The following is a 22,064-nucleotide window of genomic DNA, read 5'->3' as shown; positions in this document are numbered from 1 at the left end:
GAATTGGACCATCCCACCACGGAATGATTTATATTATGCCATTAGAATTGCATCGGGACCAATTTACATCGACAGTCTTGATAAAGTTAGCGCTAGTAAATGGAGTTCTTCGCACATCAACACGGTGCGGCAGAATTTCGGACGAAATGGAGCCTTGGCGCCCGCTGAAAACTGATTGAAATTGTTGTTAACGCACCTGAGGCGGCCTCCATAGTTTCATTATTGCTTTTAACACAGCGGTATTATCTATTTTGTTTGGTGTCCAGCTCAGTTGCAGATATTTCCACTCATTTCCAGGTTATTCAGAAGTATGTTTGACTGAGCTAATCTAGTTTTCTGCTCGCTGCATTTCAGTGATTTGGGGAGCTCAGTCGGAAACCAAAATAGGTAGAGTGAACGGCAACCTTGTTCCAAGAGAACGTACACACGCATTCCCTCCTGCAGAATTCCGTTGTAGCGTTGAACGGGATAATTTGCAGTATTTGATTTTAATATAGGAAACCAGTGTGATTTGGAACGATAGTGATTAAAACTCACGCAATCCCCAGTGGCGGACAGTCCAACTGCCTTGTCAGGTTTTCTTTGAAGCTTTGTCTGGTGGTTTTTGCATCTGAAGGACGAGTGTTATGCTTGCCTGTTCAAACCAGTTGTCTATCATCATGGGAGGCACACATGGTTTACCATGTTCGACAAGCAACAGTCCAATAATTTGGCATGCTAGTTTGCCACACGGTTTGATTTTAAAAGGTTAGTGAAAGAAATGGCATCAATGGGACTTAATTCTTTATGTATAACGTATTTTTAAAGTGAGATATTAACAGGTTGTCTCCAGTGAATTCAAGGTACGTTAAGATCGCCAACTACAATGAGGATATGCCTATGGTAGGATCTGATGATGTTATAAATGCATTGTCGACATTTATAGAAAAAAGCTGGATTCGTCGAGGGTGACATGTGAAATTTTCCGACTAGTATGCGCCCCCCCCCCCCCTCCACCACACGACACGTCTAGCCATACAGGTTCAGGCTCGCATTCCTTTCCAAGTCCGCGCGCTGCACGCAAGTAAGCGCACTACGAAAGGCGATCAGAAATCCTGCTGCGAATATTTTCCCACAATTGTTGTCTCAGTCGGTGTAGTAGGCTTAGGGTTTAGGGAGCAAATAATCTGATTGGGATTTATGGGAGGAAAGCGATCACTTTGTCAAAAACATCTATATAAACGAATGAACAGAAATTACAACGATTTCCTTTAGTTTCTGGTAATAAAAATAAAGATAAAACTAAGTAAATAATATTACGAGTGGTAATCAATCCATGAATTAATGAATAATTTATATTTTGCGCCCACGAAGAACAATGAAGTCTGAGTGCTGGTGCACAAATCAACACAAATAGAATAGGTAGAAATGAAAAATAGCTGCAATAATACAACCGGGAAAAATTTCTTACAGAAACCAAAAGCAAAAGACAACTCCATAAACAAATATATATAAGCAAGGATACAGCAATAACGAGCAATTGTGGAATAGAGTACGCGAATTAAATGTGTCAGAAAGTATATGAAGACAAGATAGGATTTCTGCTAGAAAGAACGCTTAAGGAAAATTGTCAAGCGCAGCAGAGAAACAAAACAACATGTTTTGAATGACATCAGCATCAAGAAAGTCACAATTATACAGCCTTTACACATTGTTGAGAGACGATAGTCTTTTGAAAGAAACAGGGAAATGAAGGAGTCTGTGTTCCGCGATAGTTTTCTTGCAGAAACTCTGCAGCGACACAGAAGTTGAAGGATCCAAACCTGTAAGAATTCTAAGCACGACTTCTGATACATATAGGATCGGTACGACTACGCCCGCATCAGGGCGACTGTAACGAAAAAGAGTAGCCTGCCTGCGCCACAGCACCATCGCTACCGGTATGAACTCGTGGTTGCTGTCCGTGGTTGCTGTCCTGCTTGTGACTGCTACCCATTCGCCTGCGACCGTTGCTAATAAATCTCTTAGCAAGTGGTGGACGTGCTGGGTTTCGACCGCCCTGCAACTTCTGAGTCGCACTGTACCCCCCATCATGCCCGACGACGCATGCACTGCTCCAATTCCCCCAACGGCGCCGGCCACCTTGGCTTGTGCCGGTGCCTTGCGTCAGCGAGATCCCTCTATCTTCTCCGGAAAAGATGACAACGATGTTGAAGATGGGATCTTCACTTATAAGCGAATGAGTGCTCATAATCAGTGGGGCGACGTTACCAAGTTGAGAAACGTCATATTCTATCCCAGGGACGTTGCGAAACTATGGTTTCGCAAACTATGAAGCCGACCGTTTGGGCAGTTTGGCGGCTACAGCGGATCACTATCGTCAAGCGCAAGGCCTGACAGATCTGGCTAGAGACAGAGAAGAACACGTGCGTATGTGAAGAGCGGGGTGGCACCAAAAGAGCCAACAAGTGCTCAATGAAAGCCCTATTGCTTCATATGCAATAAACGAGGCCACAAGCCGTCTGATTGTTGGTTTCGAACCACAGGAAGTCACTCAATGAGCAATGTGAAAGGGAAGAAGCCGCAGAGCTTTCCCAAGAACACGAAAAGCCGCAACGAGGCTTTCTGTTCCAGTTATGAACGTGGCCAAACAACGCACGAAAGCACTCTGCGCGAACAGTTCCGAATTACAGCAGACACTGAAAACAGCAGATGTGACAAGGTCGGTTCGGCTGCGGAAAGCCCCATTGGCTTGAAGATCCGAACAGAACGAATGCGGACAGCGCGAAGCTGCCTAGAAGGTCAGCCTGTGACCGTTCTTAGAGATTCAGGTTGCGACACTGTCATCGTGTAACGCCCACTTGTTCCATCTCAGAAAATTTCTTGGAAATCATGGACTGTGCATTTATTACACAGTTCGGTTCAATACGTTTTGATATAGACTGCCCGTTCTTCAAGGGGACAGTACTTGTCATATGTATGGAACGGCCTCTGTATGATATTGTGTTGGGCCACATCAATGGCGTCTGCCCCTCTCTCAAGTTCTCTAGAAGAGAAGCCGCGCTAAAGCGTGAAGAACGTACAGATTTTATTTATTTATTTATTTTATTTAAAAATGTCCCTACAGGCCGCGTATGAGACATTGGGTAAGGGGGGCGTTAAAGTAGGATTAAAGAGTGTATAGGGCATATAACAAAGCATAATGGAAATATATTATTTATAGACAGTGGAAAAATGTATCCATATCCTATACAAGCATTAAAAGATTATACAAAACAACTGGCTCCGTAATGTACAAATTAGAAAAAGACAAACGATACAGTACGTTCAATAAACAATGAAAAAAAAATGTAGCCACTCCAGTACAAATACTAAACAATACTAAACAATACTAAACATAAGATAATAGTAAGCGAAATGATGAGCTCATTGGCTCATCATGGATGGCTGCAATGCAAGGACAACACCGATCCTGTTTACGACGATGATGTGGCGGCTGTATCACGATCCGGTGGCAAAGAATCACCAAAGCTGCCAGTAGTCCTGCCAAGCCCGTTGGACGTTGGTCCGGAAAGATTGGCGACGATGCAAATGGAGGATCGAAGCCTCAGTGGTGACGTTGTGACTTGCGCTGACTTAGTGCTTACGTGCACAAGACTTTTAAAACGACACGTTTGGCCAATGCCGCATTCGTGATCATTAATGAACGTGTCTACCGGTGTCACACGTCCACGACAAAGAGAGAAGTGGAACAGCTTGTTGTTCCGAAGGACCTTCGAGCATCTGACCAGAAGATCACACACGAAGGCATACTTTCCGCTCACCAAGGAACAAAGAGGACGGCGTATAGGGCTTCGGAAGAATTCCACGGGCCTGGTGCTCAGGCAGAAGTCATGCGCTTTGTGAAGTCTTGCGACGATTCTTAGAGGACAGTCCCAAAACATATTGTAGGACGTCAACATCTTATAAACACGCAAATCATCAATACTCCTTTCCAGCATGTCGCTATCGATATCATTGAACCCCTGTCACCCACATCAGCCAGTGGTAACCGATATGTATTAACATGGTGTACATTGCAACCCGTTATCAAGATGCGTTAGCGTTGCCGAACATCGGCAGTGAAAAAATTGCCGAGGCATTGCTTCAGATGTTTTCCAGGGTGAGAATTCCACAAGATATAGTAACCGATGAAGGCAAACTACGTTTCGTACTTATATATATTTTATTGAAATTGTCTTTCACTACTTTTAGTGATGTGTAAGATGTCCATCAAAACGTGTGTATGGGTTTGTGTGTGTGTGCGTGTATGCTGATCTGTATATGTATATTGTACACTGCTGTTTATGTACACTGTATATTTTGCGCTGCTGTATGTAGACTGTATATGTACATTGCTGTTCCCCATGTAAACAGGGGGGGGAGAGACTGTCAAGCTGCTGTTCAGTAGCTTTTCCTTCCATCTCCCCATGTTTCTAACGAACATGAAATAAATCGTATTCGTATTCGTAATTCACAAGGCCGACAGTTAGGCCGTCTGCTGTCTTTTAAACTGCTGCCGACCCCGCCTTACCATACAGTGGCGAATGCTCTAGTGGTACGCTCAAACGGAACGTTCAAGCCAGTGATCCATACAATGGGTCAAGAAAGCCTGAAAAATAGGGACGTATACTTAGCCTCACTTGTATTAGCATACAGGGAAGTCCCACAGACAAGCTTGTGTTTCTCGCCCTTTGGTCTGCTATATGGTCGCTAAGTACGTGGACGAATGGCAATCTTCAAGGAGGTATGGTCGGGAAGCCAACTGCATGACGAGACAAAAACAACGTACAGCTACATTGTGGAGCAGCAAGAACGGTTACACTGAACATGCGAACTTGCCCATGAGGTGCTTCGATGGGCGAAGGCTACCTAGCAGCAATATTATGAGCGAAAGGCGAAGGTTCGACACCTTGCTGTGGAAGACAAAGTGTTACTTCTGCTCACATCCAACAAAAACAAATGAATACAGACCAGGACAAGACCTTTTACTATTCTTGACAAGAGAGGCGACATCGACTTCATCCTAGACTTAGGGACACGCGCAGGTACCTTTCAGATCAACCTCCTTAAAATTTATGAGGAGCGGCAGTCATTAGCACGGGCAGAACACTGAGCTCCAGCCATAGTCAACACCTTCGAGGGTGTTGAAAATAGCGACCCTCCATTTACTTGACTCGAGCAGAAAGAAACGTTCCAGAACGTAAAGGTTGCCGCAGACTTGCCAGTAGAGCAAGGCTATCAAGCAAAAGATACGATGCGTGCATTTGAAGGCATATTTTCAGATGTTCCTGGGAAGACGCATCTCGTTGAGTGCACACTAAGACTGACCACGGAAGCGTCAGTGCACATGCGCCAATATCCGGTAAGTTTTGCAGTTCAAAAGGCCACCTAAGACGAAATACAGCAAATGCTGAAACAAGGCATCATGGAACCTTCGCACTCCCTATACCAGTCACTGGTGGCAGTAGTTAAGACAGAAGGCAGTATGCGTCTGTGCATTGATTTCGAACAACTAAATCGAGGAGTAATTACGGACAACGAACCGATGCCACGACTCGACATGATGTTCGCCAAGCTAGGAAAGAGTCGCTACTTTTTATTTATTTTATTTATTTATTTGTACATACTGCAGCCCCTATATGGGACTATCGCAGGAGTGGGTTGGACAAAATAAAGTCATACAAGAAACCAAGTAATCAATAACATTAAAAATTCACAAGAAATAAGGCAGATGACACAAATGAAACTCAAATTAGCAGCAACACTGAGAATCAGTACAAAAACGAGAATGAGTAAATACACTATAAGAACAAGAAAATACATAAAATCAGGTGTGGTTAACTCTTAACAGGAAATCGTGTAATGGCAGTGACCTAATTGTTCCGGGAATTAAGTTCCAGAATTCAATGGTACGTGGGAAAAAGCTGTATTTAAATTTATTAGATCGAGCAAAGTAAGGCCTAATATTAAGGTTATGGTGACTCCTACTTGACCGAGGAATGTCTGAAGGAATATATATGGGATGTGAGACATGATAAGAAAAATTGACGATGCCATGCAGAAACTTCAATGACTCAATGTGACGGCGTATGGATAAAGGGGTTAGGTTAGTTTGATTTCACAAAAGGATATTCTCAGGTACCAATTCAACCAGAGAGCAAGCAGATGACCGCCTTCCAGTCAGCATCGGGCCTGTGCCCGTTCCTATTCATGCCATTCGCCATCAAGACCGCGCCAGCTGTCTTTGCACGCCTGCTGACTAAGCTAGTGCATGACATCCCCCAATATTTACCACTATTTTGACGACGCGCTAATTGCTACAGAAACATGGTAGCAACACGTTCATACTCTCAGTCGTTTTTTGCAACAAGTGAAGAACACTGGCCTGGTCATCAAACCTTGAAAAAGTGAAGTTGGATTCACTTCTGTGAAGCTTCTAGGACATGTTATAGGCTATGGTGTCTTACGTCCACAGACGGAGACACTTGAGCAAATAGAAGCCGCCACGAAGCCAACCACTAAAAAGAAGGTCCCCCCTTTCTTGGCCTTATCGGTTATTACCGCGACTTTATGCCAAATTACTCCGAAATGTCAGCACCCCCACAGAACTGACTCGCAAACGCGCATCCAACAAGCTCACATGGCAGACGCGCCATCAGGAAGCCTTCCATAAGCTGCGTCACTTGCTTACTACGCAGCCAATTCTCCGGTCCCCAGAGTTAGAGCAGCCATTTGTAGTACGTACAGACGCTTCATTAACAAGCCTGGGCGCTGTCCTGCTGCAACGTCGCGAAGGGGTATTAGACCCGGTTGCATTTTCAAGCCGGAAACCTAGAGAGACACGCTACTCCACCACAGAATGGGGAGACCTCGCCCTTGTATGGGCAATCCAAAAGTTCCACGTGTTCCTCGGTGGGAAGCGATTCGTTTCGCAAACTGACCACGAGCCGCTTTGGTACATTAATTCCGCTAAGCAAGTCAACACAGTGCTCCGCTGGAGCTTGCTGGTAATGGAAGATGACTTCACTCTAGATTATATCAAAGGCAGTCATAACATTCGTGCTGACTACCTCAGCAGAGTCTCGTAGCTTTCAAATACGATACCGACTATTGTTTCTGTATATGCTGATTTTGCTGCTTCTGTGTATCGTGTATGTGTATGCTTTAGAAATGCACGAACACTGCGAAAGGCTGTGAGCTTTCGCATGTGTGCGACAAGTGCCAGTGAAAGCAGCGCTCTTTCTGAAAGCCCACTCCTCAGAGCAACGTTGTTTGAAGAGAAAAAAAGTTTTTGGGTGAGGGGTATTGTGGTGAAACACAACGACGACGACGGTTACTGCCTGTGCGGTGCGCTGCGGAGAAAAGAGAGCAGAAGGTGGCGGTGACAGGGAAAGAAAAGAGAAAGAGGAAGTGGCAACCTCGAGCGCAGCGAGCGCAGGGAAGACTCGTTCGACATGGTGTTCGAACAACTGGGGTTCGATAGGGCTACCGGGGGGAACCGCTGGGCAGCCTCCTGACCGTTCACGCTCCTACGGATGTTGGTGTCCAGTGCGGCTACCAGCTGCCCTCGACTGTTCCCGGGCAGTACTGTTCCTGGTCGAGTTGATCTATTGCCGTTACTCAACGTTCAGGCCGCCGCCACCACTCACCCAGCACTTCGGCGAGCCGACATGCTACGTCCTGTCCAGCGACCAAATCGTACCCCGACGGGCGCGACCTGCTGAAGACGACGAGGACACGAGCGCGAGCAAGGACTTGTAGCGTGGGAACAGCCTGAATGTCTAACATGGATTTTGGTTAATTTGTGACATGTGCATCGTTCCGTTTTCATAGTGTATGATGTTGTACTTCGTCATAGCATATGCCATTTACCAACGTAAACGTCCAGGGCTCCATCTTCTACCGCACCGCAGGTCAACAAACGCGACGGTCCGCTATCTTTACACTACACAGGGAGACGCCTTCGTCCTACAGTGGACATAAAAGCGCACTTATAATCATGATCAAACTGGAAGGGAGCCATTTGTAATATTCTAACGCTATCAGAGTACTCACCTATTCGTGAATATGTACCCGAGTCGTTGATTCTCCGCCCTATGCTATTTCTAATGAATATTACTGACCCCCCATAATTGCTTAACTCATGCTGTACCATTCCTTTGCACAAATGACACTGCTTTACTTGGTGGTGACAGATCACTTGCCTCGCTTACATCCAGCCGAAACGCTGACTTAAATATTATATTAGCATGGTACCCATGTGATTCCCTCAAATTGAACCCCTACAAAACTACATTTATCATTTTACATTGCAAGCACCCATAAAAATATTTCATATTTCTCGGCAGTTAACATCAAATCTCGCACCATTCACGCAAGTAACGAGGATTCATTTCTCGGTGTAAGGAGCTATCATGCATGAATTAAGGGTACGAGGTAGAGGAGACAAGTCTGGATTTATTTTGCAATCTATGACAATGTGCCGGAAGATTCCCAGCTATTCGCCGTATTTGAATTTTTCATCATACTGAGTTGGGAACATGAAATGAAGCCTCCTTGGGAGCTTGAACGGGCTACTTTCCAACAATCTCAATGTTGTTTCTTGAATCAGCGCGCGCTCTGCATGCGGGTGTGGGAGTGTTCTGCGGTGCGGTCTTTGGTGTTCAGTGAAATCTTGGTATGTTGTGAGTCGAGTGAGCTCTTCTGTTTTCTGCGGGGCCTGGTCAATAATTCTCGGGCCTCAGAAACCTTCGTTTTGCAGATGAGATTGTCCTGTTCAGCAGCAATGGGGCCGAATCACAACAAATCATTGATAACCTTAACACAGAAAGTGTAAGAGTGGTGCTGAAGAATAATATGCGTACCACAAGACCATGTCAAATGGCGTGCCAAGGAAACAAGTGTTCAAGATCGCCAGCCAGGCTCTGGGGTCCGGGATGGAGCACGTTTACTTAGGTTATTCACTCACAGCCGAGGCTGATCACGAGAAGAAAAATTACAGAATAAGAATGGGTAGGAGTGCATACGGCAGGCATTGCCAGATCCTGACTGCAAACTTACCACTATCCTTGAACGAAAAGAAATGTGTACAATCAGTGCGTTCTACCATTGCTAACATTTGGGCAGATACCAGTTGACAAAGATGCTCGGGAACAACTTGTAGAATGCACGAAGGGCGATGAAACGAAAGATTTTAAGAGCAATGGAAAAAGAGAGGAAGAGAGGGGTGTGGATCAGAGAGCAAATGGGTACAGCCGATATTCTAATTCACGTTAAGAGAAAAAAAGCTTGGCGGGTCATGTAATTTGCAGGATGGATAACTGATGGATGATTAGGGTACAGGGTGGGTGCCAAGAAAAGGGAAGCGCAGTCGAGGATAGCAGAAGACTAGGTGGGGTAATGAAATGAGGAAATTAGCAGGCACAAGTTGGAATGAGTTGGCGTAAGACAGGGGTAATTGGAGAGGGCAGGGGGAGGCCTTCATTCGACAGTGGGCGAAAAAAGGCTGATCATGACTCGCAGCCCTAACTTCCCGCCTAAACCAACTCACGGGATTCATATACTGATAAAACGCTTAACAATGTTCTTACTTATAAATATTTATTTCCGATTTATTCTGAGCAATTTCACCTACTGGACTACGACGTGGGGCGGTATTTTTCCTACGCAAATGACCCCGTTACAGCACATGCAAAACCAAGTAGTCACAGTTCGAGCGCTTCGTTTGTTTCACAGCAGCGCTAAGCTATTTGGTTAGTACCAAATATTGAAAATATGTCAGTTCTATAAACATCACAATGCCATCATCTTATACATATATGACTCAACAGCATCACGCCATGTGGCATATTCGCTGAAGTTGTTAACGGGACCCTGAAATTCTTTTGTCGATTTTTGTACAATTTTACTATGTGTTAGGGTAAGGCCTTCTGATCCCATTTAATCGTTCTGCGTGAAGCTCGCAATTTATTATAAGGTTGTAGCAGCGTGTATCTCTACCGATAACAGCGGCATCGCTCCTCTGAGTTTCCAGTCACCCCATTACAATCTCAATAGATGGCGCACGCGACATTAATTGGCTGAACTATCCTATTGGTTACCCTGGTAGCGTCATCGATAACGTTTCCGCCTTTATGGTGAACAACAGCTGTTTATAATAGCTGAAATGTTGGTTATTTGTTTCTGAAGAAACGTAACAGAAAGAAAGTACACAACAAGCATTTATCATTACAATCAAGCACTTCCGGCGCACACAAACCGCGGCTGCTTTTTTTCACAACATGCTCCGTCTTGACGCAAATGTTCGTCTCGAGGTCTATTTTCACGAGGAACATGAATGACCTTTGTTGCGTTGTGGTCTGCAAACCTAACGATTGCTGACATGTCTAGCTGCGACATCGTGTGCTTGTAATCGGAAGCAGGCCAGTGGATTGGTTCCACCGCATCAAGCAGTCGCTCTCTGGTCGGCGCCAGAATCTACGCGTTTGCGGCCCTCCCTTCAGGCGGGAGGATCACTGCCACAATAGAATTTTACCATGTGCCGCATTCGAGTAAACGCAAGTGGACTGGCTGCCTGGCCAGATGGTCGGAGGTGCAATCTTGAATGGCCTTTAGGGTGCAGCCACCTGGTGGCACCGAGCTCAACGAGAGAAATGTAGAGGTAATTTAGGAGTAACCAAGTGTATTCCGCTTTGTTGCTCGTCTAAATTTTTCGCAACAGCCTAATCGTGAACACGATGTATTTTAAAAGTTTGAAACATTTCACATTTGGTAACAGCAATATCAGTTCTGTGTTCGGCTGGTCAATCTCTGTGTGCACTGTGCAGGCCTCTTGCCCTTACGATAAAGCCCCTTCATCACAGTTATACCAGTATGGAGGAGCTGTAATTTACTTCTTTGGCGATGCGTCGACACGCCCCAGCTCACCTGTGTTTGCCGGAATACTTGACGCACTCAGCGCCATGACAGTGCACTTGCCACGCGCGCTGCTTGGATAGCTCTCGCTCGAAATGCACGGCCACATGGTTAGTGATATTCGACAGGCTTCGCGCACTGGCTCTCAGACTCCGGAAGCAGACGACATGACGTCACATCATGGAACAGAGCCTGTTAAGGCGGAGCTTAGCCCAGATTTCTCGGCGAACGAGGAGAAAGCGCTTGGCTATCGAGGAGGGTAACTGGTAATTGTCCGTAGCTCTACTAATGTGAGACGCTTCACTTAAAATCTGACATGATTTCTTTTGTAGCTGTACCCTACTCGTCTATAAAATTTGTCCAGAGCGTTCGAGGGTCTCCAAAATGTTAACTCGAGTGTTTTTGCTCTAAGTCATAATTTCCTTTGACCCTTTTTATTAGGTAATTACCTCAGAAATTAGGCTAATTTACTTGCCCATCACTTCGGAATCATCTCCTGATTTACAGCAAACAATCGTCGTTACTACCTATTTTAAAAAAAGGTATTTTCTTTTTGATGGATGGGTTACTTTTAGGGATGTAGTACCTTAATTTGTCTTCCCCAATATATATATATATATATATATATATATATATATATATATAGATAGATATATATATGATTGATAATCTTGCTGCCTACATCCCAGCCGCTGTTGTTCGTGTTATCTAGTCTTTATTTGTTCAGTTCTGCACTATTCCTGCGACTAGTTATCGTTATTATGTTATGTTATCATTATTGTGGGGCCGGTATCCTTTTGTATATTTGTTGTGGTATCAAGGTATGTGGTGCGATTTATTATTGAATACAATATTATTTTTTGCTTTGTTTTTTACTATGTTGCCTAATAATGTTACTTTATATACTACTTGACAGAAGGTCTACTTATAGCCATGTACTCGGGGATATCCTTCTGCATCTTCATTCATGGATTAAACCTGATAACTCCATAATATATTACACACATTCTGATTCTGATTATTTGCTGCATTGAAATGAAACTTGCATTGCAGCTAGACTGTTTACCAAAAACAAATTACGTTTCTATTCGGCGAATGCAAACAAACGCTTTCCCCGTTCCTTTATAAAAATGTTTCATGAAGCTGTAGCAAACAGCGTGAAACTTGCCACAACACACCTCTCGCCGAGTGCCTGAATCGCTATACTAAAATTGATACATCTATGTTCATTTGTTTATGACCACCAGACGAACACGGCGTAAACACTCTCAGACACTGCATGAGAACTCAGTTAATCGACACAGCTTCAACTGTTCATATTTTCAGCTAGTATCAAGACAACGGAGCAATTAGACAAAGCAATCACTCACACTGTCTCCACAAATTGCTCCGTTTTCCTACTAAAAATGCTTCCATCAAATTTACAGTGAGTACTTTGTTATTTGTTTACGAAGCACTATTTAAACATTATATTTTTTTTGCCCGCCATATTACATTGCGTATCTCTCGGTTCCGGACGATTATCTATAAAGTACCGGCTGTACGCATGGTGCTCCTATTTTCTATTTCGCTTCTTTCCCAAAAAATACATTCATGACTTGTAACTGTCACTGCCATGAGTTCAAACTATCAAACTATTGTGGTAACACGTTTGTGTTCATATATTGCAGGCTTTCTTCTGGCTGAACGTGGCTACGACGTGTGGGCTATGAACAATAGGGAGATTGCGTTCCGCTCTCGCCACAAGACTCTGCGCCAAATCGATGACCGATACTGGCAGTGGAGGCAAGGCAGTCCACACCTATATTTTTATTCATCATATTAAACTTCAGCAGATTCTAACATGCAACTAAAATATCACTGACAAATAAGTTATCAAACTTCATAACTTTTGTTTCCCAAGACGCAGGCCTTTAGCGAAATGTATTCAGAGCATTCATTGCCCTATTATTTTTACGATAAATATATTGAGCATTGTAGCTCTATAAGTTTTAGACAGGTTGCAGTCTTGAACGGACAAACAATAAATATATAATATTAAATACCAGGATAACGATTTCAAATAAAGAAGCACGTTAAGCATTCCTGCGCAATGCATTCATTCTAGTAGTCCTGTATCTTTAGAAACAGGTAGCGAATTTGGTCCTAGTTGGTTGATGACGAGGAATATTCCTTGTTTAAAGAAAAAGGATAATCAACTTTGGGCGAAAAAGGATATATGTCACCAGTACGAAGCTTGCGTGAACAAAATTCAATGGTTCTTTGTATGCTTCGGCAAGTTTTTTTTTTTTTTCGTGAATGGGGGGGCTTCGAGTTGATGCATGCTGCCCATCTTTTTCGGCTACCTGACTAACTCAATAGCATCTGGCGAAACAGATGAAACATCATTAGGCGTCTTGGCCCTTGGTAATCACAAAATATTTATTCACCAAGTAAACTGGGTATTAAGCAAGCACTTTTGAAGATTATGCATCATTATCGCCGTGAGATTTGATAATACAATACCAGAAAACTTATCATTCCTATATGTTTCCAAATTGGTATACGAATTTTTAAGAGAAATTGCTTTTACTGGTCGGAAAAATGCAATGACAGTTTGTCTTTGTCAATTCGGCTCTTATTACAAAGCCAATGTTTTATTTCCATGGGTAGAACCATGTGAGTTGTTATTGCATTTATTTCAGTTCCAAAAAAACACGATTCAAATAAAGTTATTACTCCTGTAAACAACATTGATTTGGCAGCATTTAGAACATGATTGTGTGCCTGGAATATTGATTTCCTTGGAAAATATCCTTAGCGGCATTTGGCGCTGTCACTGCAGGCCAAAATTAAATTATGGTGTTTTACGTGCCAAAACCCGATCTGTTTATGAGGCATGACGCAGTAGGGGATCCCGGAAATTTAGACCACCTGGCATTCTTTAACGTGCAGTTAGATTTGAGTAAACGGGTGTTTCCACATTTCTCCCCCATCGAAATGCGGCCCCCGTGTCCGGGATTTGAATTGGCGACCTCGTGCTTAGCAGACCAGCACTATAGGCAGCAAGCAACCATGGTGGGTCACCTAAGGCGAGCTTCCCAAGGAAATGCCTTGTAGACTAAGGCAACACGTACCGCTATATTACATTACTCGCAGCGAAAAACTTTAGGGACCACTCAGCGACGTTCAAGTGGACATTACTGCTTTCGCACTCACAGCTTATAAGAAGTGCTTAGGTATCCTCAGATATTTGTCTCACAATGCAGAATCAATTCCAGGTAACCACATAAACTCACATTTTTCGTCACAACACAGATCGGTGAGGTTTAGAAAATTAGTTAACATGAGTCAAGTGCTTGTTTACCATGAACCTTAAAAATGCTTCTTTTCTTTCATATAAACCGTGGATCAGCTACGACGAAATCGGCCGCTACGATATTGCCGCCGTCATTAACCTTGTACTGAACGTCACTGGTGCCAGCAAAGTGAGCATATTGGGATTCTCCCAAGGTCTAACTGCGAGCTTGGTTCTCCTTTCAACGAGGCCAGAGTACAACGAGAAGGTGCGTCTTTCGAAAGAGCTCCATCGTGATGTCGTTGTGGCCTAGTGATACAGGAGGTATGCTAGGTGCTGCTGTGGTTTTGAAAGTTATGTTAACATTTAGAGAGAACTAAGAATAGACGAACTCTATGGAGAAAGAACTGTTAGCGAAAGAACAATTGTCTTCACAAAACATTAGGCTCAGTGCGAAAGAGCAGCAGCAGTCTGGCAGCTTGGAAGACAATATTAACGTAGTCGAAGGGACTCGCACCGGCAAATCGCCATGCAGCCTTGAAGCACCTCCGATGACAGTGAGTTCTATGAAGAGGTTGGCTACAGAAGTGCTCTCACTGTTTTTATGTTTGTCAGTCATTTGTTTGGTATATGTGATAGGAGTTTGGACTGTTTGAATGTCGCGGCCGAATGCGCGTGATTGCTGTGCGGCGGCGACGGACGAAGAAGAGAAGAGCCGGTATCTGGGCGGAGACGGCAGCCATGCGATCTGCCTGAGCTGCCTGGGCTGGCCTTCCGAACGAGCCGAGCAGTCATCTACCCAAGGCCGGTGTTCCTGGGTGTGCTGGCAGAACAGGCCGCGCTGTCCTTGGTCTTCAACCGGCCTGCTCCACTGCTGGGCGAGCATCCGACACCGGCATGTTCCGGTGCAGCTAAGCCTTCCGACCGGTCTACCCTGTGGCGGGCCGACGTCCCGACCCTGCTGTCGCGCGAGTGGCTCGTCGTGTGCCGGGCACCCGCCCCGGCCTCCAACACCTGCGCCACTCGCCGCTCGAGATTCATCTCTGCGCCTCTTCGTGCCGTGAGTGTGTGAGACCGACGCACTATCGGACGCCTTCCTACATTGACGCTGAGCGCGACGATACTTACGCGACAGACATTTATGAAAGGAACTGTGTGTGTGTTATCGTGTACGTTATCCTAGTCCCGTCCCCGTGTCATTAAAGCCTCTCTGTGTTCATTGTGCCATCCCTGTGTGCTTGAGGCCTGGGCCCACATCCTCCTATCACAGTATAATACAGTGCTAGTTGCATGACGATACGGTGTCTTGTTGACATATGCGCACAGACACAAATAAAGCAGTTGTTACAAATATTTTGCCGCACATATACATAAATAGGAATTCGCATGCTTTCGTAGTAAACAATCTCACTTTCTCGTCCTACAGCTAGGCAGCATACCACACAAACAGAACAAGGTTTCACGTTCTCGGAGTTCACCGCGATTGAAGCCTTCTGTGGTAGGCTGGGATGCTTCTATGTGCGCAACCCTTCTACTGAGTGTTTAAGGAAGAGAGAAGTATTAGCATCTAAGCAGTCAACTCGAGATTATTTAATGATGTCTATAAAGGCAATATAAGCATATTCTATTAGCTAGCAATGTACAAGCTGCTATAGTTAACTTGATGTGGCATTGCGGTACTTTGCTTGGTTTGTGGGTGCGATTCCCGTGCGTGGTGGCCGTATTCTGGAGAAATTGCAATGCAAAAACGCTCGTGAATCAACAGCATCTACATCTCTCAATGCGTTCGCCTATAAAGCATGACTACGCTTGTCAATTCTTTTCGAACAGATTTGGTCTATTATGTTGTGTACTTCGTTTCAGTAGAATTTAATACTGGACGGCTAAGGTATCTCAAGTATTTTATAAAACATTGCTATATAAGAACAATACATTGCTTTTGGCTGTCTTGACGCACCGATCACACGGCCAAGTACGTCGCACACTATATTAGAAGAACCGTTTCGATAAGTACTAGCTTCAAAGAACAATACTATACGAGATTCAGAATTACGTATGTTGTCTCCAAGGAGCTTTACATGATGGCGCAAGAAAAAGCTAAGAAAAAGAGAGAATACACGTGGCAAGAAACGTTTTCTAACTTTGGTGGCTCAAAAGGTATCGGCTTCCATTTCTTGTGAAGGCCTACGACCTACAGAGGAGTGATATATTCCACGTACGAAACAACCCCGTTTAGTGCAGTACAGCTTATTTCAGGTTAAGAGATCATTTCAGTGATTTATAATTTTAGCTATTAGAACTTCAACAAACTATTTTGAACATCAAGAGTTACTGCTGCTGGGCAAATCATGTTAGACACTATTAGAAACTATGATAGAAGGGATCATTATGGATAATCAGATTTTTTGGGTATTGTACATTGCTTCTGAACTTTCGTACTCTGGTGATTTCAGGCTTCTTACCTTGGACCCATCTACAGAGTAAGATATCACTGATCCACAGCTAGTGGAAAGAAAAAAATCTCTTTTATAGCTGAAGCTGTGTTCTGCCGATGCAAACATCTAGAAAAGCTTCTTCATTACACCTATCTGCGAGCCTTAGATTGGACTGGGGCGTCTGTTTCCCTTGTTGTTTCATACTCTCTGCAAAAGTATTGCAAATATGTTACAAAAATCTGTCTTGATAAAATAACTTAATAAGCTATTCTACCGATGACGGATCATAAACTCGTGAAATATGTCTGCAGTAGTGTCATAGAAAATCATAGCTGCAACTACTTCCACACATATCGTCCTTTTGCGGCATTGTAGAGCAGAATATCTTGCATGATTTGAAGCTTGTCTCAATATGAAGCCAGATTCGCCCGCTAGCATTCTACATTCCGTACGTCCGTTTCAACACCATGACCTGCTTTTCCCGAGTGCCGAACATTTGCTTTCCGAAATTTTAAAACATGTTTTTTCTACTATTTTTCATTCAGGTTGATCTACTTCTAGCCTACGGTCCAGTGGCGAATATAACTCACATAGGGTATCCGATTCGTGAGCTGATACCATTCGCTGGACCCTTCTTCGTAAGTACTTACGCGATTCAATAGTTCTTTCGTCTGTCTTCTTTTTTTCCGGTTACACTAAGTGCCTTTTATTTCGATAAAGAGAAGCTGATATCACCGTAAGAATCATAAATCTAAACTTGGGTAATACACCCGCTGATATTACAAATACGCTCAAACCTATGAACAAAAAAGTATTACCAGCCACCTGTTGGCTGGGCGCATATTCGATCATTACCTACCCAAAAGTTAGAAACTTGCCCTAATGCCTATTGAAGACATCGTGAACCGCTGGAATGACGCCACCACATATATTTTCCCGTTTCCCAATCACTTGCCCTACTGCCTGCAATCAATGACCTGATTTAAAAACACTAAAAATGACGCATTAAAATAATCCTATATAAGATTACTGCATTTATACTTGTCAAATGCATGTGTTCTTTTTTTGATGGGCCAAACTGGTTTTTAAGACTTAGAGTGTGGGCTGCTAATATGAAGCCATTAGGATCGTCGACACAGCAACACAACAATCGGAGGAATTGAAGGGCTTATTGTAATGTAAAAGCTAAATGAAGCCAGCAGGCAATTAATGAATTTAGTGTATCAATGCCCTTTTATTTGAAATTCCTGTATAAAACTGAAAGATGGGACCGAACTTGAAGAATACACCACTTGCTTCTTGCACTAGTCAAGCCCACAACCGTCTTATATAGCGCGTACGAAACACTGTCCGGAAAGACTTCCACTTTCCGTGCTAGCTAGACCACATACATATATAAACTTAATCAGGGTTGAAATGTGATCGAACATACGGTTAGAAATACAAGGGACTGTTCAAGTTTTACAAAGAGTCCTCAACAGTTGTATTTTCTATCAAAGCACGCAGGTCCGCAATGTGTGTCCTGTTGCGACATCTATTTATATTCTGAAAGTTGTTTCTAGCGCATTTTTGTCTAGAATATGCATATCATGCCGTCATTTAGATCGGTGTTCGACAACCTTCTATTTTCAAGGGAAAACGTCTACGATATGTTTAATAAGGACGTGTGCTGAGGCTAATGTGCTAAGCCTAATGTGCTAATGCTAATCCTAATGTCCTAGACATTAGGAACAAACTTTCGAATAATAACAGCCTTCACACCATGCTTTTCCTGTTCCTGTCTATTAAGCGAGAAGATACATATACTTCTTAGCTTTATCATCACCTCGCCTAGTGAGTGTGAGCTTAAGGTCATTCCTGGAGGACATATTGAACTTTGGGGTGCTCGGTTTATGTACCTTTTTTTTTAATTGACAGTCGAGATACGTGATTCAAGGCTGGCGCACTTCATTTTGTTACACACGCGGCTGCTATGAATTCCTAATATGAAACGTTGCTCCCATGCCTGTAATACGATGCACAAAAACAACATTGTGCACGAACACCTGATACTTCATTTTGAGCACCTGCATTGTTAACGGCTACACTAGCTTTGTGGAATGTGGGAATACAAGTGCGCAGCACATGGCGTAATTTCAGCTTGTTTATCCTATCTAGTGAACGCACATAACCCACCAGATGCCTCCTGAATATGCGAGTGTGCTGCAGATACAGGGAGGTAGTTTAGTGCAACGTTTCTGCGCTAGTAAATTTTGTCCTTTGACCTACTTTTCTGATTTATCACTTCATCTAGCTCCTTAATCTAATCTTTCTAATCTAATCTAATCTAATCCTTCGTTTGACTATGTGTTGGGATACACTCTGATGGCAACACACGCAATTTCTCAAGCCGGTGTACGCGCAATACTTACTTGTTTATTTATTTATTTGTACTTGAAAAGCTTCAACACATGCAGTATATGAGGGTTCGGCAATGTAGGGTGGTCGTTGGCTACGTGACCAGATGGTCTTTGGTAGCAGCCTTCAATTACTTATTGATATTTATCATAGTGATGTGGCCAAGAAGGTCGTTCCTGTCTTGGATAGGATGAGGGAAAATTGCTCGTGATTGGCCATTCTGCTAACACCCAGAGTGTAAATGACACTTCAACGGCTGCTGCGTCATACGCCATGTGCAGCGAAATAAACTGTGTATTTGGTACTAAATTATTAACAAAGAATTTCTATAAATATGCTATCGTATAAGGAAGGGCGAGTGTGAAAAGACGAAGGCGCAATTTGCGTGCAGTGGCACGTCCACTAAGGGAAGTTAAAGTTGATAAATCTGAAGGCACCATTTTGGTAGAACTCTACCACGCCCAGCAAAATAGGTTGGCGATAATGAAACGTGAAACTCAGATTCTTGATTAAGCAATTCACTGCCAAGACCGCCAGGCTAAATCCGCAGATTTAAAAGGTTGATGTTGGCGTCGAAATTTACGACAGGCGATAATTTCGTCAGTGCATATACTTACACCACAATACTTGTTGGTTTAGCAGACAAGCCGTTCATTCGTGGGTAAAGAAAGCTTAAAGAAAGACAGGAGGCTAAATAACGAAAAAGCGTCATTTCGAGGAAATTCAACTTTTAATACCTTCTGCTGTCAAAAAATTTAATCAATAATAGAGCCGGTAGAGTTATAAGCTTGACCAACTTTTTCACGTCTTTTTGAAAGTTGGCAGCAGGTGGCATTTAGGTTGCGGTTAAGCAGTGTTATGGTTCGTTTCAGTAATCTTCTATTTTTACAAAGCACCGCTACAAGGTGAATTTCTGGAACAAAAAAGTAGTCTGTTTTTATTTATTGGATGATTTAAGTGTACCTTATTGAAACACAGGTATTGAGCGTGCTGTGTTAAGATTACTGCGCAAATATGTTCATAATCGTGCGAAGAATTTTTTCCTAGAATAACCCGTTACGTTCCATGGAATGTTGGTCATAGCTGCTATAAATATGATGAAAAAATATTTCTTTTTCATTATTCATTTCTTAGAAGTCTTTCCTGTAAACCTAACGTGTGTATAATATGTACGTGGCGCTGCAATTTTATTGCGGCGAGACCTTTTTCTTGCAACGCCAGGCTCAATATTTCGCCAAATTGATCCAAAAGTTTCACACCAAACAAGTTCAGCTCTCCGAGTATTACTGGCCGCCCGGGTTAGTGTTATTTCCTTGTATTGACTAGAGCAAGGGGAGTGGAAACTTGCCTATCATTTGGTGGCCCCAGATTAGTTTGGGCGTCCGTAGGTAATAAAGTAGCTTCATGAACACGCATCCAAAAGAATACGCACTTTTTTTCGATAAATGTGGGCTCGACCGCCTGACAAGACCTCGGTGAGAGGTTCTTTAGCAAGAAGTTAGCAGTTAGCTACTCGCACAACGAAAAGCAGCAGGTCACTTAACGGGAACAATTGTTGTGGCGGGATAAAGCCCTTTAACAGTGTGCCAACGTAAACGGTCTTTGTGCAGATGTCAGAGGGAATCACTAACGAGGAACTAGTATGCCACACCTGTTGGCGCATGGTAGACCAGAGCCGACGCAATAAAAGGGGCAAGGATGCTTGAGTGATGCCGACTATGATGGGCGCCACCCCGCAGCAGGGTACCGCGGTAGAAATAGTACTACGATCCTAGAGGCTCTTAAACTGGCGCTTGGTTTCATTCGAGAATCGCAGCATCAGAAGGAGAAACGAGATGATCAAGCAGTAGTGAACGTGGTGATACGATTAACTACGCCTGAAAGTTGGAAACGCCTCAGCGCGTTTCATCCATCAAGTCGATAGTCTGACTAAATATGGTCTGGTCGGGAAGAATCATTAAAGTAAGCAAAACAAAATTTGGCTAAGAGAAAGAAAATGATGAAAATACGTTTTGCGAATGAAACATGAATTCGTGGGTTTTCTGTGCCATAACGCCGATATCATTATGAGGGACGTCATATAGTGGGTCGATACGGATTATACCAGACACCTGTGATTTGCTAACATGCCACCAATCTTCGGTACACGGGCTTTTTTTTTTTAATTTCACGTCACCAAAACGCGGCTCCGACGGCCAGAATTTCTTTCCCCGTCCTTTGGTCTGGCTGCACGATGCCGAAGCCACTACGCCGCCACAGCGTGTGGCGGGAGCCTCCGTCTCACTGCAATAATCCCTTGTGAGCACCGAAACGTCGTTTCTACATGCCATATTCCACGTAATTAACGCCTCCTTGATTATATGGTGGAGGGCAGGGGGTGCTTTTGGTTTCTCTGAAACATAGAAAAAAAAACTCTAATATACGATTATTATGTGAAGTGGTGCCTCAAATGAACAGAAAAAGATGCGTAAAGATGCATGGCTCCAACTTTCAGCCATCGTTACTGCGAACTGCCCTCAGAAAATTAAGAAGGAAAGCCACCTATATGCAGTGAAGCTGTGAAACGAGTGAAGCTGGTGGTCGTTTCTGAAGTTTGAACTCGTGTTTAGCGCGATTTTCACTAATGACTTTTGTCTCCTTGTCCTCGTTTTGCTGGATCTGAGTTTCAGTTCCGGATTGCGCACACTCCCCTGTTGCGTGAGGTTGTGATCAAACCAGAGCCTAGCATACACTTTGCAGCTGTGGCCGCACTCACGGTCCAGTAATTCTTTCTTGAACCGTTCATCGTCACCTACCGTGGGTGGAATCTCACTGGGTCGACGTCTCTCGTGGACCTCTCACTCTCGAAGTTGGTGGTTACCTTGCCTCTGCTGGCGTTTTGCTTGGGTTGCCTTCTTTTGAAAGTGAGGGTTCGCTGGCGTGCACCGGCTGTTCTTGGCTTGCGCTTCCCGTTCTCGATCCTGGGCGGTAGCGGCTTCCTTCCGCTGGCACTTTGCTAGCGCTGCTCGCTGCCGAAGCTC

General features: G+C 43.8%; 1 protein-coding gene across 11 annotated transcripts in view; it reads left to right on the top strand.

The window, feature by feature from the left end:
* LOC135918122 (lipase member M-like) overlaps positions 1-22,064 on the top strand; it is a 151,983-nt gene that overhangs the window by 40,544 nt on the left and 89,375 nt on the right. For all 11 annotated transcript variants that reach the window (XR_011508900.1, XR_011508901.1, XR_011508902.1 and 8 more), the window contains 3 exons: positions 12,606-12,720; positions 14,330-14,480; positions 17,193-17,285. Coding sequence is in view for 7 of the 11 variants with exons in the window: in XM_070526928.1 (XP_070383029.1) it covers positions 12,606-12,720; positions 14,330-14,480; positions 17,193-17,285 (359 nt within the window). In the remaining 4 variants the exon portion in view is untranslated. The remainder of the gene's footprint in view (positions 1-12,605; positions 12,721-14,329; positions 14,481-17,192; positions 17,286-22,064) is intronic.

This window comes from Dermacentor albipictus, chromosome 10, assembly GCF_038994185.2.
Source record: "Dermacentor albipictus isolate Rhodes 1998 colony chromosome 10, USDA_Dalb.pri_finalv2, whole genome shotgun sequence".
In the NCBI taxonomy this organism is placed as follows: Eukaryota; Metazoa; Arthropoda; class Arachnida; order Ixodida; family Ixodidae; genus Dermacentor; species Dermacentor albipictus.
Note: the sequence above shows the minus strand (reverse complement) of the source record. Positions and strands in the feature narration are given on the sequence as shown.